The sequence below is a fragment of the Pantherophis guttatus genome, chromosome 1, assembly GCF_059756535.1.
Source record: "Pantherophis guttatus breed Tessera chromosome 1, ASM5975653v1, whole genome shotgun sequence".
Classification (NCBI taxonomy): Eukaryota; Metazoa; Chordata; class Lepidosauria; order Squamata; family Colubridae; genus Pantherophis; species Pantherophis guttatus.
In genome coordinates, this window is record NC_142063.1 from 22,155,259 (window position 1) to 22,176,584 (window position 21,326).

Consider the following 21,326-nt stretch of genomic DNA (forward strand, 5'->3'; position numbering starts at 1 on the left):
TCAAATCCCGGGTCAGGCGAGAGCGATGAAGACGGTGACCGTGGAGGCTGGGATGGGTCCGATGCCGGTGCCCCGTGCAGAACTGAAGCTGGTTCGACTGTTGAGCCGGTGCGAGGCGATGGCGGCCGATAAACGAAATCCGGACGAGTGGCGGTTGGAGAAGGTCCGGAGGGCTGGGTGGGAAATGACAGGCACAGGCGGCGCGTTTTTGCATGACTGCAGGCGGACATTGGACCAGAGTGTCTTTTTTTCCCCTCTCTGCATGGAAGCGCTGAGCGACCTGCTTGCTCTATTTAACCGAATTGCGATTTGTGCTATATTAAATAAATGAATTAATTTGCTTTTAAGTAAGAGATCGTCCCGTACCATTAAAAAGCCTGGCTGCAATACTTAATTGTGAATCTCTTGACAGCAGCCAGAATTGTATTTGCTAAAAATTGGAAAGGAGAAAAGTTACCTAATGATGGAGAAATTATTAAGAAAATGATGGAATGTGCTGAGATGAGTAAATTGATATTTGAAATAAGAGAGCAGGAAGATAGACAATGTTATTTGATCTGGGATTTATTTTACCAATGGATAGAGAATAAGAATTGGAAATAATTATGATATAAATGGATGTTGAAATCTTTGGAAATAAGCTAGCATGTTTAGTGATAAATTGAAGAGAGGAGGAGCACAAAAAAATGCCACCGACTGAAACACTGTCTTTGATTGTATGGAATGATAATGGTTTTTTATATTCTGTTTTGTTTTGTTTTTTTGAAAAATAAAAAAAACTTTAAAAAAAAAAGCCTGGCTAGTTGGCTAAGACACTTGTCGGTCAGAAACTTCGGTGGTTCGAATCCCTAGTACAGGTCTCTCCTGCGTGACCAGGGGGTTGGACTAGATGACCTCCAAGGTCCCTTCCAACTCTGTTACTGTTAAAAGTCCATTGTATTCCTTTATGGCAGGATGTTTGCATTTGCAACGTTCAGTAGTCTCTGGCTGGGTTTTTTGGAACATGTCAGAAGTGTTTCCTAGCGATTACGTGGACATTCCCGTGTTTGGCTTTGGCTGAACCTTTGGAGCAGTTTGCCACCGGCTTCTTCATCCAGTTTTTTTTCTTTCTTTCTTAACTTCCTAATCTAATTGCAGCTGTGGAATATCCTGGTTTCCCATCCAAATACCTGCTCCATCTGATATTGTTAACTGTTGAAAATCAGGCTTGCTTAACTAAGTGCAGCTGCTTGCTGTTCATGTTGGAAGCTACTCTTAGTTTTAGCCCAACTTGCAATTGACTTGTGCTCACATATTGCGTTAATGCATGATTTGCATTGTATAAATTACAATTTGATCTGATTCACCTAATATGCCATAAATTTTGTTTAACAAACCGCAGTGCTTGTTTGCATAGCACACTAAGTTCAAACAAATATTATTTTGGTTTATATTTATTTATTTACTTATTTATTTTTATATGCTGCCCTTCTCCGGAGACTCAGGGCGGCTTACAGTGCGTTAAGCAATAGCCTTCATACTTTTGTATATTTATACAAAGTCAGCTTATTGTCCCCACAAACCGGGTCCTCATTTTACCCACCTTAGAAAGGATGGAAGGCTGAGTCGACCTTGAGCCTGGTGAGAATTGAACTCGCAGTAATTGCAGGCAGCTGGATGTTAAATGCTGCCTTAGTAGGAGGCATTAGCCTCCTATGCCACTCAGGCTCCTATATATAGTTCACACTATATATAGTGTGAACTAGGTCAGTAGGAACCCTGTTATAATTTTTTTTCAAATTTTTCAATCCAGCTTTGGCCACTATGATACAGAAAAGATGTTGAGACTCTAGAAGGAATGCAGCCAAACAATAAAGATGATTAGGAGGAGGGAAACTAAAACATTTGCACTGTTGCGGGAACTATGTCTTGTCTAAGAAGAGAAGGATTAGGGGTGACATGATAGTAGTCTTCCAATATCTGAGGGACTGTTGCAAAGAAGAGAGGGTCAGATATTTCCCAAAGCACTTGAGGGCAAAACAAGACATAAGGGATGATAATTTATCAAGGAGAGATTCAACCTAGAATTAAGGATAAATTTCCTGACAGTGAAAACAATCAGTGGAATGTCTTGCTTCCAAAAGTTGTGGGTGCCCGCTAAGAAGAGATTGGACAGCCATTTGTCCAGAATGGTATAGGGTCTCCTACTTTGAGCAGGGGGTTGGACTAGAAGACCTCCAAGGTTCCTTTCAACACTGTTATTCTATTTATTCATTCAACAAATTATAGTTAAACCTGAGTTCACATAAAATGCTGAGCCAAGGAACTACAGTATGTTAATACTAGCATACTGTACTTGTCCTACTGCTGCTTTTCTGTTTGATGTTCATGTTTTATTTGAATCCTCAGAGGTGTTTAGTACAAAAGGATTATTTCCCAGACAAAAAAGGTTAGCAAATTACATAGGATTTCTGCATCTTTTAAAGAAATGTAATTTTAATATAATATGTTTATACTCATAAAGTGCATTAATTTCCCCAGCCGATTTAATAGAATAACTCAGCAGTAAATTTTCATTATAAAAATTTGCTTCTTTGGCATCTGTTTCTTTCCTTTGCTTTCTGATCTAAAAATATTCATGAGTACTCATGAATATTCATGAGATAGATGAACAGCTATATACTGATATTGATTGTGCACGCTGTATGATGGTTAGACTGCCAATCTCCACTGGGTGTCTCCCTCAGTCCAACAAACAACTGATAACCGGCTTGTTATTTTGTGATGGAAGAGATGGGAGGAAATGAGCCTTTTACAATATGAGGTTGCCACGTCATGGAGTCCACTGAGTGTCAGGGTGGTGCAGGTCTTGGCCTTGAATTAGCAACCCCCATTCAGATACTGGCTATTAAATTTTAGGATAGTCAGTGCCAAGAGACTTACTCTTAATTAAATCCACCTTGGAAAATGTAAATGTAAATGTGCCAATGTATTACTGTCATTTAGGAAAGCTTTTTCAACTTTTTTTTCACTGAAAAAAAAGCATGGCTTATGTAAAATCAATTAAAAGCCAATTTCTGCCCCACAGTCTAAAGGCTGAAAACAGAAAGAGGAAAACAACCAGATACAGGCATCAAATTGTCAAGGCATAATTTTAATACTGACTGCTTGGAATGGAATGACCAGCTGACCATCATTTGTTTCCCTACGAATAAAGAAAGACATTCCCTTTATTTTTATTTATTTATTTGTTTGTTTATCAAATTTTGAAACCACCCATCTTCACAGAGGAACTCTGAGCAGTGTACAAGTAAAGCATTGTTTTCTATTATTAATATTTAATCCTAAATCCTTTCAAATATTGATTTCTATTTCAGAACGTAGCATTGAAGAAGAAAAAATGCCCTAAAGCATATAACATACTTGTGTACAGTATTCCACAGCCTGTTAATTTAGTTCACTTGTCATTGACAGAGACTCGGGTTTCATGATTTAGAGTTTTTGCAGCCTGCTCAGAAACTAAACATGATTATGAAGTCATTGGTTAACGGAGAGCCAGATCAGATGGTAGCAGTCAAAATATAGTGTCATAATTGTGAGGCTAAAAGACAATCCAGTTTTGTTATTGTGTCACTTCACATTCTGATGCAGAGAAGGGATTTGATGTGAAATCTAGGATTGGTTATTAGCAAACGATGCTTACTTCATTGGAATAATTTTTCATCATACTTCCTTGGGATGTAGTTTCTAGATAGTTACATTTTTTAAAAAAACCCTCCCTCTCTTTTTTTACAGATTGATGTTCTTAAACTGAGAGAATCTTACAGCACTTTAAAAATAAGCACATGTATTAACAGTGTAAGCTTTTATGAATCATAATACAGTAAATTTGATGAAATAGATTGTGTATTTGTTAGTTAATACAACTTTAAGTTGCAGGCACAAGACCTAGTTATTTTTACTGTGGCATGCTAACAGAACTGCATCTGTAGAAATCCCATGACTGTTTACTCAAAAACAACTGCTGAATGCACTAGGAGTTAGTGTGTATGTTGGCATTGCAGCCTAAGTTTTTCTAACTTGTAGAATATAGTCAGAAGCTCAGACGACTTTTAAAACAAAGGTGATATACCTTGTAGATTCTTAGCAGGTAAAGGTTATTGATTGCTGTTAACATTGACAGAACGTTCTGTTCAGAGGCAATTTCCCTGTTTCAAAAACTGGAATTAAAGGGAAGTAGCTATCAATCTTATAGCTAGTTCATGGTCCAAGCTTTGTCTGATTCATTATCAGGAAGTAGCCACTATGAGTGCCACTTCTTGACTATCGGTGGGCTTCTCTTGTCATTGCAGTCTGGAGCTCAGTTAAGATGACCTCTAAGACTTTGATTCGCATAACCTAAAGTCCATTGAGATGCCACCATTAGAATTTGGTGGCAAGGCTTCTATGAAGAAAGAAATACCAATTTCTGGCCATAGAGCGCTCAAAACATCACAGTGTTATCAACATTGCCGGCAGCCTCCTGTCTTGTTTGGAGATTGAAAGGCAGATTCCCCAGGCTGAAAACATTGCAGAAATCTATTGTGCACCATTAGCCTCCTCTATGAAGTCTTAAAATAGGCCTAGTAGTTCCAATTAGAAAAGGATTCTCTTTGCTGGAGATTCAGCATCATAATTCATCAATGCCAGAGAGCAGCACACTGGCTTTACCAGAACTGGGGAAGAGCTGCTGCTTTGTTCTGATGTTCTGGAAGGAAGCAGATTTTCAGTTTTACAAAGAAGCTCCCAGACAGGGATCTAGCTATGAACAGCCCACCTCTGGGCTGTTACTGGGTTAGGGTTAGGGTTAGGTTGCTGTTACAGGCATTACCTTTTTCTCTCCACTCCTCAGAGAAACGTCATTGGCTCCAGTGTGGCATTTGGCTTGATGCCCCCATAGCTTACTTTTTTGTTGTTGTTTTTCTTTTTTGGGGGGAGACATGTGGATTCCTGTTCACTTCTTAAGGGTGAGGGTGGAGGGCTGGAGGAAAAGGTGGGGTTGCTGTTACAATTGGAGGTACATGCTTTCATTTATCATTTTTCCCCTTATCTGTCTGCCAAATTCAGGCATATCAAGTTCTGGAAAACTAATTAGGGTTGGCATTTCCTCAGTCATTTAGGAGTAAGAGACGCTGCCCCCCTCCCCCAGGTTTCTCAGGTAAAATGGTAGCTTAAGGCAGGGCCTGGTGGCTCAGCAGACAGATAGCATTGTGATTAACACCAGCTGCCTGCAATTACTGCAGGTTCGAATTTCGCCAAGGCTCAAGGTTGACTCAGCCTTCCATCCTTTCTAAGGTAGGTAAATTGAGGACCCAGTTTGTGGGGGCAATAAGCTGACTTTGTATAAATATACAAAAGTATGAAGGCTATTGCTTAATGCATTGTAAGCCACCCTGAGTCTCCGGAGAAGGGTGGCATATAAATCAAATTTAAAAAAAAAAGAAAAGGCTGCATTTTGTTCCATCCTCACTATAGTCCTGGGAGGTAATGCTACAACTGACAGTAACACAATCAAGGTTACTTTCGCGTTTCATGCTTTAATGCAGTATTTTTCAACTTGGATGGCTGGAATTCAACTCTCAGAATTTTTTTCTCCCACAGAAAAGAAAACACCGGGAGCCACAAAACCTGGGTGGGCATGGCCAACTTGATATCATTCACGTTCACCAGTCACATGACACCCCCCCCCCCCCAGTCACGCCTACCCAGCCAGTCATTAGGGCAGAGAACCGGTTGTTAAAAAACACCGGGAACTACAAAACCCTTTTGACATCTCCCTCTCTCTCTCTCTCCCTCCCTCCCTCCCTCCCCCCTCTGTGTCTCTCTCTGTCTCTGGCTGCTTCTCCATCCCCTGCCATCGCCCTTACCTTCTCAGGCCAGGCGAGGAGTGACTGGGAGGGGAGGGCGAGGGATTGTGCCAGCCAGTGGTGGGATCACCCAACAGGAAGCCACAGCAGAAGGCCCAAAGAGCCACATGCGGCTCCAGAGCCACAGGTTGCTGACACACCTACTCTAGTGGTTTGCCCTGTCAGTGTTGGTAGTCTTGGAGATTCTTTAGTTGGGTTGTTTACTGTTGGCCTGTTTGGTAGTTCCTTGATTTGGGGTATTGTTTAGTTGATTGTTGGTCTGATGTTAACCTTGGAGTTAATCTATGCTTATTTGGGTGCTGATTGCTGGTGGGGAGGTGTGTTGGTTTTTTTGTTCCCTTTTTGGGTTGTTAATTTTCTCTCTTGCATAGTATGTAGATACTGTTTAAGTCTATGTGTTTATTGTTTGACTGATATCTATTAATTTATCAGAGTGCCAGGCTTCTAGAAATTCTCTAGCAGTTTTAGACTTGGCTTGTATTACTGGAGGCTAGAAGGCCACATTTGGCAGAATTGTGCTAATTATTCCAAATGTGCCATTTTGTTTTCTTCTTAGTACGTAGCTGCTCTGGAGGAGATGTTGCTCACATTGAAGAAACACTCCAGGTGAGTTGCTTTTTCTAGGATGTATATGGGTCTGCTTTGGTACGGATCCAATCCAATTTATAGTTCTAGGAAGGTGAAATAGGGTGGATAGATAGACGTCACATCAACTGGAATCTGGGGTTTTATGTTCAGAGTTTTAATGCCAGGCCTCTGACAATTCTGTCTTTGTAGGGAATATTAACCTTTGCTGGTAATCAATTCCATTTTAATTAGGTTATTTTGGCAAGCACAAAGTAATAATCAGATTTCACTTCTAGCTTCTGTGTGTCACATATTGCAAAAGATTCTTGGAAATGAACCTGGTGTAGGAAATGAGCCAGAAAATGACAGTATAGAACAGGAATTGGTGGCAATTCTTCATTGCCTCTAAGGAAAAACCTGAATCACTGTATCATAGATAGGAGATGTACAGCTTAAATTCCCATCATCCCTGACCATTGGCAATGCTGGGTAAGGAGATGGAGTTGGAAACCACAAATATATAGAAAATCAGTTTTATTTTTTTATTTTTAATTTCCTAATGTTGCTGTTGAATTGAACCATATCTTAGTTTCACTCCTGGTTAGACCGTCCTAGCTAATCCTGATGGCCTTCTCCACTTCATGAGGATGAGAAATGAGAGGAAGGTGTATGAGGAGTCCCAAAGGTGCTTTTTCAAGAGGCAGCTTGACTTTGTTTTTTCCTTGAAGACATTCGCACACAAGAAGCTTCTTTAGTTCTGTTCTGAAGAAGCTTCTTGGATGAGAAGCGAAACATCTTCAAGGAAAAAACAAAGGAAGTCCAGTTGCCTCTTGAAAAAACACTTTTGGGACAACCATGACCCGGATGACTGAGAAACCCCATAGAGCTTTTTTCTCTATACAGTAGTTCTTGTCTCAGATTTGTGATTCCCTTTCAGCAAACCAGCTCCTGAAGTACTGAATGAATATTCTCGTAAGGTGGATTTTTTAAAGGGCTTGCTAGAAGCAGAGAAATTGGTAAGCTCCTTGTTTGTGATTTTTCTTTTTTAACCCTTTTCGAGAACCTCTTCTCAAGTGACCCTCTGTTGGGAGAAGGTCAGTCATTAGGTACCTTTTGCTCTCTCTCTTTTTTTTTCCAGTCATCCTCTTCTGAGAAGGCATTGGCAAATCAGTTTCTGGCTCCTGGGAGAACTCCTACCACTGCCAAAGAGCGGACCCCAGCAACAAAAACCGTGCATCTACAGACCAAGGCCCGCTTTATGGGCGAGATGAGGAATGAGCTGCTTGGTACAGTATGTCTTCTTAGCCAATAGTACAATCACACGTCCTAAAACAGTTCCTCTTCATTTTTGCCTCTGGGCATCCATTTGTTCAAGTTTCTGTAGTACTGCTTCCTTCATCCCAACTCTCTCTGCCTTCCCCCCCCCCCATATGTTTTTTGGTGGTATAGCAATAGCACTTAGACTTACATACCGCTTCACAGTGCTTTTACAGCCTTCTCTAAGCGATATACAGAGTCAGCCTATTGCCCCCAACAATCTGCGTCCTCATTTTACCGACCTCGGGAGGATGGAAGGCTGAGTCAACCTTGAGCCGGTGAGATTCGAACTGCCAAACTTTTGGCAGCCGGCAGTCAGCTGAAGTAGCCTGCAATACTGCACTTTAACCTCTGCGCCACCACGGCTCTTATCTTTTATATCAAGGTCAAATAATTAACTGAGGGACCTTGGTTTCTTGATATAGGTGGAGCTAGTTGTCTCTTGATCTATGTAATGAAGTGGTATCTTACTCTCACTTTACTCTCATTTACTCTCACTAGAGGGCCTGAAATTATTTGGCAGAGGTCAAAAGATTAAAAATCGCAAAGACCCTTTCTTATGCCATTTATTACGGAACTCTTTATTTCTCCTCTCTTTCTGCCTTCCCAGGACCCTTCCTATATCAATGGTAAGTGTGTACTGATCATGCGGGGTGTGCAAAAGGACTCTGGAGGTTGCAGGACAAAATATTTAAACTCCCCAGCATTATGCAATATAATACATGATTATTTATATCCTACACTTCACTAGATTTCCCATTTTTTTCCTCATCTGGGATTGTAGCACTGTAAATTCCCAACTGATCGTTATGCCGAGTTGCCCTCTGATTGTCTTGAAAATTCCTGTCTGTAACCAGAAGCTGGATATGCCTGCCGCTGTCATTTTTTTTGGCCCATCACCAAATACTGGGAAAATGTCATTTTAAGTTATTATATGCCCCTCTTCATCCCTGATTCTCTGCCAGCTTGCCTTTTCCTTCCTTACTGCTGGCTTCCTCTTATGCATAAAAAAGTGGTGTAATTTCTGTTTGCATCTTTGCATCAATTCATATCTTTAAGATTTACCAAATAAACTGATTTCCAGGACAAGAGCATTTGTTCATTGCTTATACGTATAAATATAGCTATGGGTATAAATATTTTTTTCCCCTTCACAGATATGGAAGAGAAAAATTTAAGAAAACGCATGTGAGTATATGGCGGTTTCAAGAAAAGGGGATTGGGGAAGTAAGAGTTGCAATCATTTTGTTCAGACTATATAAATACTTTGAAGTTTCAGGGAAATGGAAATTGGTAAGGGAAAAGAGGTAATACTTAAGAATAATTTTGCCCTGTTTAAAGTTCAAAGTAAACTAATTTTACTTTGAAAGTAAAACTTCCCTTAGTTCCATGGTTTCATGAGAAACACAAGCCTGGTTTTGTCTTATTTCTGTTGGGGGGATAGAAAAGTTCAGAGAGTTCTGTTCCTCAATAAATCCTCAACTATTTTGCCATTTCCAGCTTTGGATGGAGTCTGTGATTACCTGCTTGCAATCACATTATACTGTACCTTGCGTTGTGGAATAGAGAGATAAATGCTTCTCTGTGGACCCCCTCACCCCCTCAAACTAGTCAACCCATGCCTATTTTCTTACCTAAAAGAAAAACAGAATGACCAGTGTGGGCAAAAAAACAATGGAACAGGAGTGACTTCCAACTTCCTGCTGGCTTTCCCATTGAATTTCCTTCTAGGAATCTGGTAGAGAGTATCCAAAATCTTCCCTTCCCTCCCGTTCCGTTCTGATAGTTAAGTGGCTTCTGTTGGGTGGGTGAGGGGAGCAAGGGATTGCAAGACTGGCTGGGAAACTGTGATCATAGCAGTCAGTAGCATTGAACGAGCCACAACTTTGAGAAAGTTCCCATGGGTTCTGGATTTGGGGCATATTCTGTAAATTAGCACAGAATAGGTTCAAAAATTGTTACTCTATGATGCCCCATTTCACCCAATTAAACAATACCATAAGAGTTTTAGTAGTATATAAAAGCTATATTTGAGTATCCCTCTTCAAGATGCAAAGAGGAATGCAGTTGCATTAAACAGCTTCACACAGATACTGCACTTGTGATGGAGCTTTTCTTTTGAGCTGACATGGGCATGTAGCATCTTCTTATCCTTTCTCGTATTCTGGGCTTTTTATGAAACATACACAATTGGCACCAAAAGCCAATTGTACATAAGCAGTCTTTTTAAGGTGTGCCAATAAGGAGATCCCTCTCTCTCTCTCCCCCCCCCCCCAGTACTCCAGTTCCTGATGAGAAGCAGTCAGCTGCCGAACTGGATGCAGTCCTGCAGCACCATCACACCATCCAGGAGAAGTTAGCTGAAGAGATGTTGCACCTGGCACGCAATCTCAAGAACAACACTCTTGTGGCACAGAATGTGATCAAGCAAGATAACCAGGTACAGCCTGACACTCCTCCCCCCTCCCAAGTGTGAATTCTGTACAGTTATTTTGTAATTGTGTCTAATTTTGAGAAAGTGCTTTGTCCTTGCCAGAGCATTACGGGCAGAGCCAAACAGTACTTGTTGGCATGGCACTCGAGCACTATAAGTTTCCCCTTTCCTGAAAAAGCATTTTTTGTTGAGTTTCTCCAAAGACGTGATGTGCAATCAAGCAACGTTTTGCGCCTTCTCCTGCACCTGCCCGCATTTTGTTGGTTTTCAAAACATTGACACTTTATGATTTATTTCAGACCTTGACGCAGTCACTCAAGCTGGCTGACCATAACTTTGAGAAACTGAAGAATGAATCAGATCGCCTGGAACAGCATGCCAAGAAATCTGTCAACTGGCTTCTGTGGCTAATGTTGATCGTTGTCTGTTTCATTTTCATCAGCATGATCCTGTTCATCAGAATCTTCCCAAAACTAAGATGATTCCTGGGCTGGTGTCAGCAGCAGCAGCAGCCTGGCACCTTATCTTCTTCATTTAACCCATCAAACCTTGCTGGGCTTTTGTAACTTGGTGAAAATGCTCAATGGGAGAATAATTTGGTTGCAACAAGTTCATAGAATCTAAGCTGAAATGTTTTCCTCCTGCTTGAAAGACTGAATAGGAAAGCTTCTGCATTGTTATAGCAGGATTAAGCAATTTATGGGATTTATGCAACAACCCCAGAAGTTCCTGTTTTTATGGCCTACAGCCCCCAAAGGGGTGGCACCATATTTTAAATAACAAAAGCTAAAGGGGGGGGGAAGCAATAGAAGTGGAGCTTCTGAATTTAACATATCTATTTAGAAGCAAATAATCCTGTAAGGAATGTGGTGACCCACTGTGGGGGCAAAATAGTAACAAATCTTTTGGTTAGCAAAAGTTTTCCATTCCTGAATTACAATGCAACAAAGGCTTCTCCTTGCTGCTGGTGAGAAGCAGAGTTAGGTGAATTGAAAATAGAAGGTCACTTCACCTACTGTGGTTGGGGTGCGGGGAGGGGTTGAAAGAGAAAAAGATAATACTTAGCTGTTCTTAATGACTTTTCTTTCACAGATCAGTCTCTACAATATTGTTTTGATCATTGGGTTCACTGACAAACAACCCTGGGCTATAGACGCTTTCCCAATTTTCTTTGCTTTGGAATGCTGAAATACTCCTTCATGAATATATTTGCTAGTCCCCCCTGCTTCTGGGGACTATGTCTTTGTGGGAGATGGTTACATTTCTAGGGAGACGTTCATGACAGATTGGCAGTTAAGTGACCTTGAAGAATGAAAAGGTGGCACTGTTAAGTCTTTGGAATCAGTGCTGCTTGATGGAGGGCCTCCACAAATTTGGATGTTGAGGCAATATAAGGCTGAGGGCATCCCCTTTTTTCATTTGATATATTAACTGAGAGGAGACTGTAAGGGAAGAATTCAGATTTACCAATTGAAGGTAGATTGGGCCTCATCTAAACATAGATGTACGTTTGAGAATGAATTCATGGTCGTCTGGACTGTGGATGTTATTCCTTTGCACATTCCAAAAAAATGGTAGAGCAAAGAAGTGGGTGAGTGGAGGTATTTTATGGGCATTTTTCATTAACAACCATCCTGAAAGTACCGCACCAGCAGTGTGGTTAATAATCTGTAGGAAACAGCAACTCCCCCACAATTGGGCCTCAGCATTTTAACTTGGCATTTACCCAACAGAAGGGATGGGCACAAAAAAGTGCAATCCCTTCAGGGAGAGGAGTGTCGCCGCCTTTGCTGCTCACACAGAAGCTGCTACTGCTGTTGTGCTGTAATTTCTGAGCCTGTTCCCCCATTTCCTACCCCCTACCTCCCCAGTTAAGAAGTGCTGACTTGGAGTCGGCTCATTAAGCTGTAGATGAGGCTGGCAGTTAACCCGAACTGCCTGTATGCTTGTTGCATTGTCAACTTCCATGTCACGACTTGCACGTTATAAATTGTTGTAACTCTGATGTATTCTCTTGCAAGTTGCCTGCAAGAGGCTCTTTGCGGTAAAGGCTGAGCCTTGTAAACCTTGAGAAGAGAGCTTTGCTACTTTCCTAGTGTCATAAACATATGGTAAGATCATGGAAATGTCAAGCTGCTGGATCAGAATGCAACTTTTGGCCTTCGCTAAGATAAAAGAACCTGACACAAGACCAAATCTTGGTCCACTGCAGTTGGGTAGCCAATAAATTTAAATTAACAAAAGCCTGTATTGGATCAGCACTTTTCTAGGGCAATATTTTCCACGTAGCTATTTTAAGAGGTGTGGACTTCAACTCCCAGTATACCACAGCCAGCAATGTACCCATCCCTTCTGCTGTGTAAAAGCTGGCTGGGTTATTCTGGGAGTTGAAGTCCACACCTCTTAAAATGGCTAAGATTAGAAACGGTGCCCTAGGCCTGCAGAAGAGAGGTCAGTCACCATCACCTATCGGGAACTGATCATGAAACCTACATGCCCCCATGTGCTCTACTGCTGTGTGATGATTTTCCAGAACTTTGTTTGCTTTGGCAATTTGGCTTCTGCCATTTCCATTTTTGCTATTACTATCACAATAGAGGATCTGATATTTCCTGTCTAAGCCAAAGAAGCTTGGAAAGATTTTCCTTATATAATAGGCCAAGGATCTCCATGCTTCCTGCTGCTTCCTATCAGTAGCTAGGAAGGGTAAAGTTGGAAGATGATGCAGATGTGTACGTGTTTCCAGGTTCAGTACTTGCCAGGAGATTTGGGGAACAGGGGAACATTATGTTCCAAGCTTTCAGTTATAGAACTGGTGACAAACAAGGATATCCTCTGGTTTAGGGAGTTAGATTTAGAAAGTGGATGTCAGATATAATACAAAACTGGAACATCAATATTGCTATATCTTTCCGGAAGTATCCTTGCCCCAATACTGAAAGAACGTCAGTGTTTGGAAAGTCCACCCATCATGTATCATTATCTTGAATTGAGATTATTTGTGGGAATCCAACTGATCTCCCCAGATTTAATCTGGTGATTTTGCACCATGGTTGTAAAAGTGACATTTGTTGACTCTTAACCCTGCAACAGGCAAAAGGATGGCAATGAAAGTTTTGCATATATCAAGATTCCTGATTTAAGTGGGTGAAGTCAGGCATTCAATAAGAAACAAAAATCTCTTATGTTGATGTGGGAAACAGCAATAAATCAAAAGAAAAAGAAAAGAGGGAAATCTCAAAAGCATCTTGTTGCTTGCATGATTTAGTAGTTGTACTAAAAAAAAAATGAAATCGCCCTAACCAAGGGGAAATTTTAGTTGTTATTAAACAAGGGTGGGCCTGGCATGGGAATTGCCTTCTTCCCTCCTTACTGCCAAGACAGCCCATTACATCTGGCCTCATGGGACTTAACAGCAATGAAATGAATCAGTTTCATGCATAAATTCAATTGTTACTGGCTCCAAACCATTGTATAGTGTGTTATCTTGAAAACTGTGCAATAGTTGTTTTGTGTGGTTTTGGTCACAGTGGGAATGGCTGACAGTGTCAAATCTCAAGGGTGGTGGTCAGCTTGATGTATAATGGGAGGTTTTAGAAAAGAGGGCAAGAAATCTTATCGTGGAAATTCAGGTATCATGATACTTGGACTGATTCCTGGACTCTAAGCACGTTGACACAAATATGTTATTTCTCATGTGCTAAGTTTTCTAGGGAATTGGGATGGCTTGCAGCTCATTATTAAAGCTAGCCTCAATTCATGCTATAAGAAACAAGAAAAATTAAACCCATCTAAATGATATTCCTTGTTGTAGAATCAGAGTTGAAAGTAAAAGCTGCTCAACAGTGTAACTAAAAATGGCAGGGCCCCTTTTATTGTGTATGTTCAGACAGATTAGATAGCTATTTGTTGGGAATACCTGATTTCGGATTCCTGTACTAAGGCAGGGGGCAGGGACTTGATTGCCTAAATGACTGCCAATTCTGATTTTATTAATCATTTGTCCATTGAATCCAACTCAAGAATCCAAATTGAAGCAATTTGGCTTTCTAGTCTTTGCTTTAGTCAGTAAACCACTTTCCGCAATTGTCTAGTGTTACTATTGAACTGCTTTTTTTCTAAGATTTATTCAAAATATTAACAAATATGTCCTGGTCCTGGGATGATGGGTCAGGTCTCCTATCTTGGAGTCCTATAATTGTTGCTCTGAGTATTTAAAATTAAGTACTGAGGTGCACATTCCACTCTTTTCAGCTTTAATTTCCCTTAAAATTCATTGTGATTTTGTCTACATTTTCCATATGGAATTTTAAAAAAAGGATTATTGCTGTTTTCCTTCACCCACTAAAAAAAATTACAGTATCAAGGCAAATTAGGAATTTCCTGGATGAAGTAAGTTTGGCAGAATTTGCTCCCAACAGATATCAGCATAAAGGAAACATTTTATCACACTTTAAAAGATCTGCCACTTACTCAAGAGTAAAAATCATCACATGTTCTTCATTGGACAGGCAATACCTTTTTCTAATTCTTCTGTTTATTATAAACTTGTATATTTCAGCTGCTAGTTTCTGCTACAGTTATTATTTTGAAATTCATGTTATTTCGCGTACTCTGAACATTATTGAATAGTCAAATAAAAGCTGTAAACTCTGCCAATGTTCATTTTGATTTTTCAATACTTCATTAGATGAAAATATAGCACTATTCTTGTTTTCCTCTAAAATGTACAAACTATTATCTGAGGTATTTATATTAGCCCTTGGGATTGTTTGAAATCTTATTAAAGCTTGTCATATTTCAGCCAAACACAATTTACTACTTCTGTGAAGTGCAACTGATTTCATGTCAGCAGTTCAACATCCACATAATTCAGACCATGACTCCAGAAACAAATATAGGATCACAGTATTGGAAGGACTTTGAAGGTCTTAGTCTAACCTCCTGCCCAAGGCAGAACTCCTCATTCGATCGCAGACAAATGGTTGTCAATCTTTTTTTGAAAGCTGGCTACGATGGATCACCCAAACTCCAAGAGGCAAGCTGTTCCATTGCTTAATAGTCCTCACTGTCAGGAAAGCTCCTTTCCTTTACCCGTTCTCCATAGGAATTAGCCTCCAGCTGCCCTCTTACCATATTTGTTGCCCTTCTCTCTTTTTCTAGGGCCTCAGCATCTTTTTTATACAGGTAGCAAAATTCAGGGGTGAGATTCAACTGGTTTGAACCAGTTCAGGCGAACCAGTAGGGACAATTTGAATCGGTTCGCCAAATCCTAAAAAACACCCCTGGTTGGCCCTGCCCACCCCCACCTGGTCACCACTCACCCCGCCCTATATATGTTGCCTTTGCCACGCGACCCAGCCAGTCACCTTGCCAGTCACCTCACCCGCTCAGCTCACCAAAGGTAAGCAATGCATGCTTCCTGCTCACCCTTCATCTTGGTTGGGGGCTGGGGCCCAGGGATGCGCCATTCCCCAAGGCCCTGAAGTTGCCACCCGCCTCGACCGGGTCGGGAAACGTGCGATTCCCCGGCTCCAGCCTTGCCCTGGAGCCACTGCTCGCTCAATGCCTGCTCGCCCTCTTCCTCACCTACCTTCACGCCTGGGGGGGGAGGCATGGAGAGGCGAGGCTGCCTTACAAACCGAGAAAACAACCAGTGGTTGTTTTCGGCTGCCTTCTGAGCAGTTCTCAAATTAGTAACATGGTTGTTAAGTGAATCTGGTTTCCCCGTTGGCTTTGTCAGAAGATCACAAAAGGGGATTACGTGACTTTTGGACACCGCAACCATACATGTGAGTCAATTATCAAGCATTCAAGTGTAGATCATGTGACCATGGGGATGCTGCAATGGTCATGAGTGTGAAATAGCAATAGCACTTAGACTTATATACCGCTTCACAGTACTTTACAGCTCTAAGTGGTTTACAGAATTAGCATATTGCCCCCAACAATCTGGGTCCTCATCATAAGTCACTTCTTTCAGTGCCATTGTAATTTTGAATGATCATTAAATGAACTGTTGTAAGTCGAGGACTACTTGTATTGTGACCATGACTGGATGCAGTATTCTCTGTGGTCCCACCAGTGCCATACAGAGCAATATTATCCTTTCCCTTGATCCTGATACTATCCCTTTATTGTTGCAGCCCAGGATAAAGCAGCCTTTTCAGTAAAGCACACTGCTGAATCATAATTGAGCAACAGTCCACCAGGACATCTAAATCCTCATCGGCATTAGTGTTGACCCAATTACTGCCTAATATGTTCTTATGCACCTGGTTTTTGATGCCTAAATGGATTCCCATTTCTCATCACTGACTGCGTCTTGTTGACTAGGCCCAATGATCAACTGTCAGGTTTCTTCTGGATCTTAAACTTATCTTCCAAAGTGCTAGCAATTCTCTCTAGCTCTATGTCATCTGCAAATTTGATGATCCCTTCAATCTTCTCATCTAGGTTATTTATGAAGATGTTGAAGAGCACTATGCTGAAGACAGAACCTTGAGGATCTCCACTGCATGCTTCTTTCCACATAGATGTAGTTCCATTAAGAACCACCTCCCTCAAAGAGTTGGTTAGCCAACTGCAAATTCATCTTGTAGTGGTACTGTCTATTCCACATTGTTCAATCTTGCCAAGAAGTAGGCTGTGGTTTGCTTTTATCAAATGCCATAGAGATATCCAAGTATGTTATATCCACAGCATGTTGCTCGATTGCTTTTTCTAGGATTTTGCCACAGGCTGATTGGTCTGTAGTTTCTCAATGATCTCTCCCATTGATACAATAAAGTTAGCCATCTATTTGCAGCATTATTTCTTGTCCCAGCGACTGGAAAGATGGATGAGAATGCCACCAGATCCTCCAGGGTCTTCCTGCTTAGGTCAGTAAAGGTCATGGTGATCGTTTTAGATACTCTTTCTTACGTGCTTCAATGCCATTTGGATCAGCTAAACCTTGGGAGTTGTTCTCTCACACCCCTGTTCTTGGCTGACAGCATACTATTCAAACCGATACTCTTAAGAATTTGAACAAAACACGATACTTAAGAAATCATTATGTTCTGGGCTACAAATGTGAATACAGAAGTAGGAGAATAAAGATATGGCAACTGTTTCCATTAGTTGCCAGAAAATAAATTACAATATACTGAAGGGAGCACAAATGTCTAAGGATCCTGTTAAATACAATAATAGGGAGCTGGTTTGTTTTTGATTTAGTATGTCAAATGAACACTGTAACTGTTGCCACTGTAGTTTGTAAATCTTCGTTTCTAAATCAATATAAAAATGTTCAACTTTTTCTGGCTAGAATATAGACATCCTCTCCCTTTAAAAAAATGACCTTCAAGGATTGGAGGAGATACATTGACCAAAGGGTATGGTATGGTACTTGGAATTTTCAGTTCTTTTTAAAACACATGGAGAGTTTTTAAAATCCTAAAATAGATATACTAAGCCTCCTGGAGTTCACCAACGCTATTGTTTAAAGTTAAAGTTTTGTCTTTTAACACTAATTCTGAGAGTACTGCACTAGTTGCCCATGGGATACCAAGCCCATTCAAGATGTGGATATTAGTTTGTAAAGCCTAAAGGCTCTAGACCACAACGTTGTGTCACATGATGTATTATCACATTTTTTTGTGTATTGCATCCAGCCCATGGGCTGCCAGTTTGACACCCCTGATCTAGACCAACTCCAGAGAGTCCTCAGCTTACAACCATTTGTTTAATGACTGAAGTTAGAACGGCACTGAAAAAGTGACTTAGGACTGGTTCTCACATGACTGTTGCAGCATCCCCATGATCACGCGATCAAAATTTGGATGCCTGGCAACTGACATGCATTTATGACAGCTGTCTCTGGGTTATGTGATCACCATTTGCGTCTGGGTTTATGATCACCTTCCTAGCCAGCTTCCAACAAGCAAAATCAATGGGGGAAGCCAGATTGGCTTAACGACTGCATGAATCACTTAACAACTGCTGTGATTCACTTAGCAACTGTGGCAAAAAAAATCATAAAATGGGATATAACTCACTTAACAACTGTCTTGCTTAACATTGGAAATTTTGGGCTCAGTTGTCCACCATGACAGCTTAATTATGCAGGTCTCTCCAAAGAGAAGTTCAGCTGTCCACTTTCGGAAAACAAATGAGAACATCTTGTCAGCAGATACTTAACAAGTTCTGTAAGTGGACAACAAATACCAGTAGTCCTTCTTGAGTTACAACGGTCATTTAATGACTGTTCAAAGTTACAACAGCACTGAAAAAGTGACTTTGGACCATTTTTCATAGTTACAACCTTTGTAATATCCCTATGATCATGTGATCAAAATTCAGATGCTTGGCAATTGAGTCATACTTATGACATTGCTGTCTCTCAAGGTCATGTGATCACCTTTTGCAACCTTTTGACAAGCAAAGTCAATGGGAAAGTTAGATTCACTTAACAACTGAGTTACTAACTTATCAACTGCAGTGATTCACTTAACAACTGGCAAGAAAGGTCGTAAAATGGGACAAAACTCACTTAACAAATGTCTCACTTAACAACAGAAATTTTAGGCTCAATTGTAGTTATAAGTCGAGGACTACCTGTACTCCAAGACCAGATTACTTACAAGTCTGTCTTTTATTTCTTTTTTCCTGTTATTAAAAAAATAAACTTTGCTTCTAATTTTTTCATTTTATGTTAAAGTATTGCTTTTGTTTTTATAGTCACCACTAATCACTTGACAGCCCAAACTAGTGTTGACTCAGTAGTATGACCTGCACAAAATTCTGCTTGAAATGGGCCAGTGAGATTCTTTACTGCTAGGTAAATAAGAACTGAGAAAGGACAAATCACCCAATAATCGAGGACAAAATAAAACAGAAGATACTAGATAAGAACTAGAACAAATCAAAGCATCACATGAAGGGATTTTAAAAGATGGTGAAGATTTAGGTACCTTTCAGAGGTACCTTTCAGAGAATTTAGAAAAATGTCTGTCATAAGAGAACAAGTCTACTTAAGAATTGCAGAAAAGGAAGAAGAGTTATTAAAGGGAAAGAAGGAAAAAGTTTCAAATAACTTCTGAAACTTACTGGGTTACCAGTAACTGAAGAAAACAAAACAAAACAAAATAAAAACTAGAAAAATCTGGGGTAACAGAAACAGCAAGTACTGCAAGTCTTGCAAAGGAACAGAAGCCTAGAGTGCTTAATTTCTTCTGAAACGATTGCATTAAACATAGAGGAACTTTAAATAGCAGTATGTAGTAAATACGAGAGGCCAAGACATCACAAAAAATGTCCACGGGACTTGGCTTGAACACATGAAATTTTGGCTTATTCCCATATGGCAAAAAATGAGTAGCAGCTTTATGAAAGGAATCACTATTGTCAGTAGATAAGTATTTTCTATTTTTCTGTTCTACTTTATCAAGATGAATTTGAAAATTTTATAAGTTTGGAGTCAGCCATGGATGAGAATTGTTTTTTCAGGTTGATTTTTCAAAGGGTGGAATCAAAAGATCAAACATGGCTCAAATGGCAAAATTAAAAGCCATTGTCAGCCCCTCAGGAGATTCAACTTCAGATGAAGTCAATTGAGAAGAAAGAAGAGCCAATAGTCTGTCATAAAATGAACAGAGAGAAGTGAATCAATATGGTCAAAATGGTTGATGAATTGGAAACGCATGCTACAGCATAAAAGCTTACAATAAAATGATAAGATTAGATTTCTTTGAATAAAGAAATTATGAAATTTCAGCAGTAAATCCTTAGTTAAGTTCAAAATGTTATCCTGCAAACGTGCATGAGAGTTTCTAACATCTTTAAATCAAAGTTTAGTGAATATCCTTATTAAAGGAAATATTAGGTACTAACCTCCCCAAACATCAGTACCTGGGCATCTAGCCTTAACACTCAAGAATCATGAGGACAGTTGCTCAACAAATTAATTATTAGGGCAAAGTGGATGAAATATAACAACACTTCAGCAATGGGAATAATCTCATTTATTAATCTCAGTTCATGGGAATTTAATCTGGACAACTAGGAATGCGAAAGATAAGTGTCAAGGGAGTTTTTAAAAGAGATAAGTTAGCAATATGTTTGGGGAGGAACTTCTTATTATTTCCATTTCATTTCGAGTTTATAAAATGTAGCATTAAATTAAGGGAGACATTGCAGGTAGTGGCAAATGCAGAAAAAGACAAAACCAACCAAACAAAAATCCCTATTCCATTGCTTTTCTTTCTAAGTGGAAGTACAATTCGTATGGTGAACATCCCTAAAGAAATTGATAGCATCTTTCATTATATTCTGTAGATTCAGAAATGTGACTTTCCCATACAAATTAATTTGTATTATTCCTGCTATTCTCATTTAAAATGTTTCCCTTCCCCTTTTAATTAATAACCTCTTATACTTGTTTTAATCTGTACTGGTTTAACTGGCTATCCTCCCAATCCCATTAATATGTGTTTTCACACCCTTTGCTATTCCCTCTCTGTAATTACCAATTTTAACACCCCCCCTTCATTAATTACTGCCCTATCAATGCGTTGGCTGGTCTCTAAATACATCTTTAATTAACCTGCCTCTACGATTAAATGCGTTATTCTCCTTGCGCTGGCAACCCATTACTTATTCAACCTCAGCCCCTGCTATTGATCAGGGCAGCAATTCCTAGGAATACCTATTGAATTAGTCCTTCATTTCCCATCCGCAATAAGGTACGTATTAACCGCTCCCCTCCTGAGGGGAGAGAATGAGAGTGCTGCCCCCTCTCGCCTCAGCCTCCCCCTCAGCAAATCAATGGTTCGCCTCACAACGGAAGAGACCGGCATTTATTCATCGATGAGGCGATCAAGCGGTTAATAAACAACCCCTCGAGCGCCTCCGAACCACCCGCTCGCTACCCGCCATAAAAAAACGAGAGGCGGCGCAGCGCTGCCTGTATCAAGCAGTCCTTACGTCAATTAATGATCCCTCACTGCTCCCCCCCCCTCAGCCCCCGTCCGCCCAAAAGACAAAAAGTCAAATATATATATATATATATATATATATATACATACACACACACATATATGTATACATACATATATATATATGAGACACACCGACCCCCCGTT

At 40.3% G+C, this 21,326-nt stretch overlaps 1 protein-coding gene across 3 annotated transcripts; it reads left to right on the forward strand.

The window, feature by feature from the left end:
* Positions 1 to 25: 25 nt before the first annotated feature.
* USE1 (unconventional SNARE in the ER 1) lies at positions 26 to 14,858 on the forward strand. Of its 3 annotated transcripts, XM_060694195.2 has the most exons (9): positions 28 to 163; positions 5,262 to 5,313; positions 6,442 to 6,491; positions 7,390 to 7,468; positions 7,591 to 7,743; positions 8,380 to 8,398; positions 8,927 to 8,957; positions 10,047 to 10,209; positions 10,503 to 14,858. In XM_060694195.2, the coding sequence occupies exons 3-9, from the start codon at positions 6,463 to 6,465 to the stop codon at positions 10,683 to 10,685; spliced, it is 657 nt and encodes a 218-aa protein (XP_060550178.1). In that variant the 5' UTR covers positions 28 to 163; positions 5,262 to 5,313; positions 6,442 to 6,462; the 3' UTR covers positions 10,686 to 14,858. The 3 variants fall into 3 exon arrangements, with proteins under 3 accessions (XP_034293477.2, XP_034293478.2, XP_060550178.1); XM_034437586.3 differs by lacking the exon at positions 5,262 to 5,313 and having other exon boundaries at positions 26 to 163; XM_034437587.2 differs by lacking the exons at positions 5,262 to 5,313; positions 8,380 to 8,398 and having other exon boundaries at positions 26 to 163; positions 7,591 to 7,738.
* The last annotated feature ends 6,468 nt before the right edge of the window (positions 14,859 to 21,326 follow it).

Bases quoted from the DNA above. Each gene is read 5' to 3' on its own strand.
- USE1 (XM_034437586.3), top strand. From the start codon at position 26: ATGAAGACGGTGACCGTGGAGGCTGGGATGGGTCCGATGCCGGTGCCC. The intron at 164-6,441 runs GTCCGGAGGGCT...TTTTCTTCTTAG, and splicing joins ACGAGTGGCGGTTGGAGAAG to TACGTAGCTGCTCTGGAGGA. The intron at 6,492-7,389 runs GTGAGTTGCTTT...ATTCCCTTTCAG, and splicing joins ACATTGAAGAAACACTCCAG to CAAACCAGCTCCTGAAGTAC.